This window comes from Vombatus ursinus, unplaced genomic scaffold (genome assembly GCF_900497805.2).
Source record: "Vombatus ursinus unplaced genomic scaffold, bare-nosed wombat genome assembly UNPS02014810.1, whole genome shotgun sequence".
Classification (NCBI taxonomy): Eukaryota; Metazoa; Chordata; class Mammalia; order Diprotodontia; family Vombatidae; genus Vombatus; species Vombatus ursinus.
The window spans coordinates 15,105,131-15,115,208 of NW_020954588.1; the positions used below are offsets into that span (position 1 = coordinate 15,105,131).

The 10,078-nt window shown below is 37.6% G+C and overlaps 1 protein-coding gene across 4 annotated transcripts in view; it reads left to right on the top strand.

Annotated features, from left to right (window-relative positions):
- RNF13 (ring finger protein 13) overlaps positions 1–10,078 on the top strand; it is a 96,069-nt gene extending 85,991 nt beyond the window's left edge. For all 4 annotated transcript variants that reach the window (XM_027875851.1, XM_027875848.1, XM_027875849.1 and 1 more), the window contains 2 exons: positions 7,754–7,834; positions 8,491–10,078. In XM_027875851.1, coding sequence (XP_027731652.1) covers positions 7,754–7,834; positions 8,491–8,858 — 449 coding nt within the window. In that variant the 3' untranslated portion in view covers positions 8,859–10,078. The remainder of the gene's footprint in view (positions 1–7,753; positions 7,835–8,490) is intronic.

The following is a 10,078-nucleotide window of genomic DNA, read 5'->3' on the forward strand; positions in this document are numbered from 1 at the left end:
CCTTTTTCACGGTACTGTGCTGAACGTTATGTTAATGTACGTATGTATGTATGTACGTACGTATGTACGTAAATTCTTTTTCCCCCTTAGTCCCCTCCTTTCCTGCTCAGCTGCAGACTGATAGACTTTTTGGTCTGGGCCTGTGATTCCATCTCTCTCCAGATGTGGAGCTCCTTCCATCAGTGCAGATGTACTTTTAAAGTAAAGCTTTAGGGGTTATTTGGGCCACTGAAAAGTCAAATGACTTGCTCATAGTCACTGCAACTAGTATGTATTAGAGGAACTGAACCCAGTCTTCCTAGGGCCAATTTAATTTCTTTCTTTCTCTCTTTTTTTTTCTTTTCTTTTTTTTTGGTGAGGCAATTGGGGTTAAGTGACTTGCCACACAGGGTCAAGCACAGGTCACACAGCTACTAAGGGTCAAGTGTCTGAGGGAGGATTTGAACTCAGGTCTTCCTGACTCCAGGGCCAGTGCTCTATCCACTGCTTCACCTAGCTGCCCCTTTCCTAGTGCCAAGGCTGGTTCTCTGTCCCATAAGCCAGAGGTGATAGACTCAAATAGAAACAGATGCCTACAGGCCAGATATTGACTTAGAAAACCTCAATTTAGCATTGTGTTGCGTTGACACCTGCATGAATCTGGTCTGACTTTCACCCTGTGATGATGATAATTAAAGTAGCACACTGTTCCTAATTCCTATTGATCTAAATCAACATCCTAGGTAGAAGGCATGCAAGAATGAAGGATTGCAAGGGTACAGAAATCATTCATACCAAAAGAGATAGATAGATACCTTCCCATCCTTTTATATGACCATGTGAAGAATAAAATGTGACCTGGCTTGAAAGGTAGAAACATTTTTGTTTCTACATACGCATGTGGATGCCATAAGTTCCTATTTTACCCTCCCCCCCTCCATGCCCACCTGCCTGTAATAAGGTGGCATAATGGCCTCAGACACTTACTAGCTGCATGACCTTGGGCAGGTCACTGAATCTTTGTTTGTCTCAGGTTCCTGATCTGTAAAAGGGGGATAATAACAATATCTACCTTGCAGTATTGTTGTGAGAATCAAATAAGGCAATATTTGTAAAAGTGCTTAGTGCAATGCCTGGCACATAGCTTAGTATGCATGTTTATTCTCTTCCCCTTTCTTTCTTTTTCCTCCTTCCCTCTCTTCCCCATTCTGATACCAGATCATTCATTCTTATCATTTGATAACCTTCTTTTTCAAGACTCAAAACACACATTGTTTTTCTGTTGGCTAAAATTTTTAGGAAAACTGCAAAAATGATAATTACTTATAATAATTGACTCTTATGCTTCTTTCTCTTTACTTTTTTAACCAATTACCTTAAGTGAGTGTTTTCCTGACACAGTGTGGTATGATGGAAATAGCGGTGCATTTGGACTTGTGCTTACAATCCCTCATCTGCTTTTTATTTAACCAATGAGACTTTGAGGGAGGCCCTTTACCCTTTGGGCCTCAGTGTTATCATCTGTAAAATGAGAGGGTTGGGTTAGATGGTCTCAAAGATCCCTTCTGGCTCTGGAGCTGTGCAGTGTGTGTGTGTGTGTGTGTGTGTGTGTGTGTGTGTGTGTACGTGTACATGTGTACGTACGCACGGGTGATTGTTTTCTTCCCGAGCCAAAAATGTTTTTTCACCCAACTGCTTTTATTTGCCAGGGAGCTATCAGATTTGATTTTTAAAACATTAAGAAAAATATCTGAGTATTATTTTGGGGACTTTAGACAGCATATGCAACTGATGTGTAAAGAAGAAAATGATCCTAATATTTAATATGTATTGAAAGATAAAATTAGACATTATTTCATTAGAAAAGATGAGATACAAGTTAACATAACTGAGAAAAGGGAAATATGTTAAAATATAGATTCAGTTTTCTGTCTTCTTAAATGTGAAGTATAATCTATAGTTAGAGTGACATCAGTTCATCTAAAATGCTCTTACTCAGCATACATCTTGAACATCAGGTAACCTTTGAGGCCATCTGAACCAGTAAGGAAATTTAGATCCAAAGAACTTCAGTGATTTGCCTAAGGTCACATAAGTAGAAAATGGCAAACCCATGTCCTGTGACTCCAAGTTCATTGTTCATTCTATTGTAATGGTACTCCTCGGGATGCTAAAGGCATACTTACATCAAATAATAGAACATGTAAGAATAACTTCTATTCTGATAAGGACAGCTTTTGAAGGTAGATGTAATTATGTAAGACTATGAGCTTTGGTTTGGCCAGTAACAAAAGGAAGCCATGTAATTTTTATGGCATAACACTAATTTTCAAATAAGCTCTTACGTATTTCTTGGTTTATATAGTAGAGATTAAAATTTTTTTATTATTTACTGTTTCTCTCATCAGTATACTAGTGAGAAAATATCCTGAATTTTGTAAAAGTATATGCTTCCATTTTTTTTTCCCTTGAAGATGATGTTTATTTTTATTACTTTGTGTTGATCACAAGCTACCAGATGATAGATCAGTAGTATAGTTTGGGCTCCGTAATTATGTCTTTGCTTAATGTTCTCGTTTTGTTTCATTAAGGATAAGGTAAAATGTCCCTAGTGAAAAACAGTTATGGGACTACAATATATAAAAAAAATCAAGTGATGTTTTAAGGCTTGATTAATTCTTGTTTGTACAAGTTTCTTTGCATGTTGTCTTTCCCCATCAGTCTTGGATCTCCTATGGAACAGAGACTATCTTTTGCCCTTTTTTGCATCCCCAGACTTTAGCATAATACCTGGTACTTAGTAGACAATTAAGTTTTGGACAGATTTCTGCATTTCATGGTATCATTGTTTTCTCACATTTTAACAGTAACAGTATTGGCCTCAATATTAAAATTTTCTCCTCAAATTTGTGATGTTCAGTTGGTATGAATTTCAGATATGTTTTTTAAAAGTATAGCTTATATTTTAGCTATTTGAGACACCTTCCTGCTAACTCTATTTTAAAGTATTTAGTACAATTAGCAATTATTTAGGTAAATAATGAAATAAATTCAAGCAAGACTCAGTTCAAGTTAGTAGTTAATAGGACATTCATAGACTTAGGAGGCTAAAAGATACTTCATAAAATTATGTTTAGTTGCTCTTAGGCCTTCAGATAGAATTATACAGGCATACCTTGGAGATACAGTGGGTTCAGTTCCAGACCACAGCAATAATGTAAATATCACAATAAAGTAGGTTATACAAATTTTTTTGTTTCCAGTGAATTTTTACATTGTACTGTAGCCTAAGTGTGCAATAACACTATGTCTGGAAAAGCTACACACACACACACACACACACACACACACACACCCCCTTATTTTAAAAATTCTTTATTTACTTAAAAAATGGTAGCTACCATCTGAGCCTTCAGCAAATTGTAATCTTTTTTGCAGTGGAAGGCCTTGCCTCACTATTGATGCTGACTGATCAGGGTATTGGTTTTTTTTTTCTTGGTCCTCATCCTTCTTGGGATGTTTTTGTTTGAGTCTACTGACCATCCTCTTTTCCTGGAAACTGACCTCTCTGCATTTCATGACATTACTCTCTCCTAGTTTTTCTTCTACATATTTGATCACTCCTCAATCCCTTTAGCCCTTTTCTCCCTCTCGACCTGTCAGTAACCTCATCAGCTTCCAAGGGTTTAACTGTAATTTCAATGCAAAGGATGCCCAGATCTGTATATCCAGCTCCTTTCTCTGCCAAACTTAGGTCCCAGATCACTAGTTTCCTATTGGGCATTGTGAGCTGGATGTCCTAGAGACAGCTTAAATTCTTATGTCTCTTGCTGAACCCATTCTCTTTCCCCCTAAACCCCTCTTCCAAACTCCCCTATTCCCATGAAAGGCACCACTGTTGTGTGTGCAGTGCCTCAGGTTCCTGTGTTGGCGTTATTCCCAACTCTTCGTTCTCTCTTATACCACAGTCCATTCAGTTGCCAAATCTTGCTGTTTCTACCTCAGCAGCTCTCATTCCCCAGCCCTCTCTCTGCTCATTGTGATTCAGTCCCCCATCACCTTTCACCTAGATTATTGCATTAGCCATCTAAACATCTCCGTGCCTCGAATCTCTCCTCACACATTGCTGCCAGAGTAAGTTTTCTTAAATGTGGAGCTGACCTTATGACTCCTAGTCAATCAACTTCACTGACTTCCTAGGCCTCCAGAAAAAACAAAAACTAAAAAACAAAAAAAATTGTTCAGCTTTTAAAACCTTATATGACCTGGCTCCATCCTCTCTTTTAGCCTCATTGAACATGACTTGCCCCATCCCAGACTGTGATCTGGCCAAACTGGACTTGATTGTCCCTCATATGTGACATTCTATCTTTGTGCCTTTGTACTGGCTCTCCCTTGTGCTAGGACACACTCCCTCCTTACCTCCATCTCATAGGGTGTCTCTCTTCATTTAAGATGCAGCCAGCACCGTCCTCTGCAAGAAGCTGCCTATCCTGATTCCTGCTTGCTAGTGTCCTCCCTCCCAAATTACTTTGTATGTGTGTTTATTCACTTCATATTTATACCGCATATATGTATATGTATACCTTCCTTGATGGAGTGTAAGCTCATTGCACTTAGTTTGAGGAACATCTAGGAGGTACTTAATAAGTATGTGTTGAGTGATTGATTCCATTGTTGCAAACCAGCTTGCCTTGTGTATTTGTATCCTTAGGAGGTTTGCCTTGGGGCACTGAAAGGGTGAGTGATTTGCTCTTGCCCCCAGTAGGCTTCTCCCCTCCTCCAGATAGCATTTGTCAGTGGCAGGACTTTAGCGTGGCTCTTCTGGACTCCAAGACCAGCCCTCTCTCTACTCTCTCATGTGAAACTGTTTCTCTTCTTTATAGACATGCAAAATGTTATCCCGGTGGCCTGAAAGAGTTACTACACCTTCCAAAATGTCATGATTTACATCCGTATTAGGAGTATGAGTAGTAGAATTTTTTAGCTCATTGTTTAGTAAATTTTTTAGCTGACATACTGAGATGCTTAGAGAATATGAGATTTAATGTAAATATGTTTACACCATGCCCTTGGGACTCACTGTGGGTCTTCATTCATAGGACTGTGGTACAGTTTAGGAACAGAGCCCTGGGTGGACATATCTACCACTCAGTAGCTTGAGATTAATGTGCCTTGCAGTTTGCCACTCTGTTGGTTTGTCATTATGTAAATTCAAAAGTCAAAACATTTTCATCTGATATAGCACCTACTCTTTCTACTTCTCCAGGTTTTCCCTAAATGCTATGCTTAAAAAAATTATCTGCCTAGTACATACCTGGGAAACTTTCATGCTTAAGTCTAAACTGTTGTTTCTAAGCTATGTATCATTCAGTTTAGCCCATTTTCTCCCTAAACTCCCCTCCCCAAACCAGGAGTAATCAAGATCTACAGTCCATTATGGATCACTTTGTCATGATTTTGCCCCCAAGACTGTTGTCCTACCAGGATGCTGAACATAGCACATGGCTCGGCAAAGCTTCCAATTTCTGAAGGTTAGCCCCCTTTAATCAGTACAACATCTCTAGACAATGTCAAATCCAGTCCCACAAGCATTTAAGCATCTATGAGATCTAGGGTATTGGGGATACAAAGGGAAAAGGGAAAATATTTCTGGCCTTTAAGGAATTATATTGTAGGCAAACATACTTGCTGGGCCCTGCATATGTTATACAACCAAAATGTACACCCATGTAATCATTAGGCTATAATTTAAGTATGTACAAGAGATTACTAAAGTCTGCTACTCTTTTCATTTCCTTTTGATATTCTATGATATATGAAGATGACTTTGCTTTATGCCAACTTTTACTGATAGTGGGACAAGATAGCTTTTCAAGTTTTTGAAGAACAGTTTGTTTGGAAAAGACATTTCTGCTGGTGCCAAGAGAGCAGAACGAGGACCTGGGGGTAGAAATTGCAGAAGAGCAGATTTTGGTTTATAGGGGACAGAGATCTGGAAGAGCTTAGCTGTCTGTTAAGGCTTAAGCACTTCTTCATAAGTATATTAAGTACGTAATGTAAATGTTATCATTGTATAGATGATGAAACATAGGTTCTGAGAGGTCTGACTTGTGCAGGGTAATAGTAACCAAAGCAAGATTCAGACCTAGAGTACTCTTTCCATTTGGCCACATTGTCTCTTAGGTAGCCTAAAGGGCTTCCAAGTGGAAGTTGGATGGCTGCTTGTCAGGTATGTGTGGAAGGGGATTCCTGTCTAGGTAGAGGTTGGACTAGATGCCTTCAGAGGTGCCTTCCAACTCAGTAATTCCTCTGTGTGTGTGTGTGGGGGGGGGCAATTGAGGTTAAGTGGGGTTAAGTGACTTGCCCGGGGTCATACAGTTAATGACTATCATGTGTCTGAGGCTGAATTTGAACTCAGGTCCTCCTGACTCCAGGCCTGGTGGTCTATCCACTGCGCCACCTAGCTGCCCCTGTAACCTGTCTTTTTAGCACGGTTAATACAAAATATATTTAATATTTGATATTTATATTTAAAGATCCTGAACAGAAAAACTAACAGTACTTTAAAACTACATAATAATGTATCCATATAGCATGATAGTGTATTAAAGTTTATAAAGAATTTTAGATTTTCATTTGAGCCTCGCAGTAACTTGTGAAGTGAGTACTACAAGCCCTATTTTACAGATGAGTTGCCAGTAATTCACTTTATTTATCAAACATTTATTAATCAACTATTTGCAATGCATCAAAATAGGATGTGAACCTAGCTTTTCTAGGTTCCAATAGTCTGTTCACTATATGACATAGCAACCAAGGCTTGTATTCTATTCACTTACTATGGAACTTCCCTTGATTACTGAATGAAATGCCTCACTTTGGTGTCTGGAGTGGGTTTCAGGCATAAAGTGTAGTTTTCTTGTGTATGCCTCCTTTTGTAATACTTCCTGGAACTTAGGAGAGTAGTTCATTTGGGTTATGATGAACCATAACCCTTCTCTTTGCAGGTGATATGTATTGAATTGACTTTGGCATTGTAGGTCTGTTTTTTGTAATTTGATTTGGGGATGGGAGTAACAAGGTATTGATTGGATGAGAAATACATTGCAACGTAGTACACTTGGAATTTTCTGGCCATTTGTAATAGCTAAGTTAGACAAGATATTGTTGTATACTTATAAGCCAAACAATGCTGAGTGAAGCAGACAACCAAAAGACTGTAGAAGCTGAAAGAACCATGAAACGCTGGCCCTCCATCATTTTACAAAGGAAAAGGACTTGTTAAAGACTTGGATGGGTGCTGTTATTTCCATATTAGCAAAATGCTAGTAAATGAAGTCGTGGAGGTGTCCTCTGGATTAAGAAGTACCAATAATTTGAGCATTTTAGGAAATAGCTAATTTTGTTTTTAAATAAGATCTGTTCCAACATTAGAATTCTGATAGCAATTTGCAGATCTGTGGTTTTTGCTTTCCTAAAAGTCTGCTTTGTAATAGTAGTAATTGTATTCAGTGCACCGTGGTAAATAAATCCAATATACATTTTGGATAGAAGTTAATTATTTGAATGAAGAGGTCTTAAGTTTTAAAATAGCATTAGCTTGTGTCAAATAAGAAAAATTGCCCACACACGTTACCCCCCCCCCCCATGCCCAACTCTAAAACTCTAAAACATCTTAAAATAATCAAGTAGGGCCTAATTTGATGTGCTTGAATATTATGGCAGCTATCAATCTTGTCATATAATTTTGATTTACAACTTTCTACCACAGGAGATGAGTATGACGTATGTGCCATTTGCCTGGATGAATATGTAGATGGAGACAAACTCAGAATCCTTCCTTGTTCCCATGGTATGAGCTATTATGTATGTTCAGCATGGTTTTGTTTTGTTTGCTTTTTGGTGAGGCAGTTGAGATTAAGTGACTTGCCCAGGGTCACACAGCTAGTAAATGTTAAGTTTCTGAGACCAGATTTCAACTCGGGTCCTCCTGACTCCAAGCCCGGACCTCTATCCACTGTGCCACCTAGCTGCCCCATGTTCAGTATGTATTAAACATCTTAGTTAGGCATTCTGTTTGTGGTATAGGTACAATTCATATTTAAGGTGTATTTGAGAACAGTCTTATAAAAATTGAAGATCTGTCTTCTGTTTCTGCATGAAAATATTGATCTCATAAGCCTGCATGAATAAATGAATGAGTGAAAAGACACTTATTGATTCCCATGTGCCAGGCACTTTGCTGTCAGCACTGGGGATGCAAATAACAGACAATTATGACAGCTCCTGCCCTCAAGAAACTTGCATCCTAAAGGGGGAAGACAGCACATAATAGGGCAATTGTAGAATGTCCTGGACTGAGCAGCTACTTTCAGAAGAAAATCTAAACTGCAGTTTCCTAGTGCACTTATTTCCAGTTAGTAATTAATAGAGGACAATTTAGTGAAAAAAGATGTATATTTCAAGCACATTTTGCCAACTGAATGATGAATTATTTTCTCTCAACAGCATATCACTGCAAATGTGTGGATCCTTGGCTAACTAAAACCAAAAAAACCTGCCCAGTATGTAAACAGAAAGTTGTTCCTTCTCAAAGAGATTCAGACTCTGACACGGATAGTAGTCAAGAAGAGAATGAAGTCTCAGAATACACCCCTTTACTTAGACCATTAGCTCCTGTTAGTGCCCAGTCATTTGGGGCTTTATCAGAATCTCATTCCCATCAGAACGTGACGGAATCTTCAGACTACGAGGAGGAGGATGACAATGAAGATATTGATAGTAGTGATGCAGAAAATGAAGTAAATCAAGAGAGTGTGGTTGTCCAGCTGCAGCCCAATGGTGACAGGGATTACAACATAGCAAACACGGTTTGAACTTCCAACTCTATTCATCTTTATACCTTGTATGAAAAAAAATTGTTCATCAGCTTATCCCTTTATGTGTATTTAAGTATATACTTTCATTGTCCATCCCCCCTTCAGTTACTTCTGTAGAGAGGAATCTTAGTGTGTTCTATGGTTTAATCAGATTATATATATATATATTTTTTCTTAATCAGGTTTTCATCCACAAGAAGCACACTTCTTATTACTAAAGCATAACATTATCAAGGTGCTGGACCTCAAGCATCATTCTCTTTTTGGAAGGGAATATAGCCAAAAAGTTTAAAAAAGAAAAACCACTACAAGTATGGCTTGTAGTGAAGACTTGATTACAGTATACAAGTATATTTATTACCATGATGAATTCTGCTGCCACACCATGCATGGCCTAACCCAATTTCCCAGAATTTTTGGTATCAACTTGTGGGCTCCCCCTAAACTGTCTTCATTATTGACAGGTTAGGCCATTCAGTATTTTTCTCATGAATACTACAAAATGAAATAGAAATACTTAGTAACAGAATTTTCTTTCCTATTCACAAATAGTATTTTAAGCCAGAAGACTTAAAATAGTATTTAAGCCAGAAGTTTGTGGTAGAGTGCAAAAAAATTTTGATATTAAGATGGTTCTCATATTTAATAGTGTTGAATATTAGTTTGATCCAGCAGCTCGCTAAGCTAATATGGCCCCACATTTATACTGACTTAATTTTCAGGATTAAAGGATTGTGTGTTTATGTGTGACCAAAGCAAAAAGATAGGCAACCCTGCATAGAAATACTAACGAAAATCTTAACAAATCTTCTGTTGATCTTTTGATCATATACATATATATATATATATGTATACACACACACATATACATATATGTGTGTGTGTGTGTGTGTATATATATATATATATATGTATATACACACACAAACACCTCTTAATAAAGAGCCTCTTATGCTAATCTCCTAAACTATGTACATAGAGAAATTTTTTTTTTAGGTATTTGATTTCAAAATGAGTGCTTATAAATATTTAACAGAACTCATGATGTACTTTAACAATGTATTATGAAAAGCTAAATTATAAATATATATATGCCATTGTAACTATGTAGAAAGAAGTTAGACTCATGTATAATGAAAATAGAGAATTTTTTATGGCCTTGTATGAGGGAAGTTTGAAAGTTAATAAACACGTTTTCCACTTTAAGTTCTAGCTGA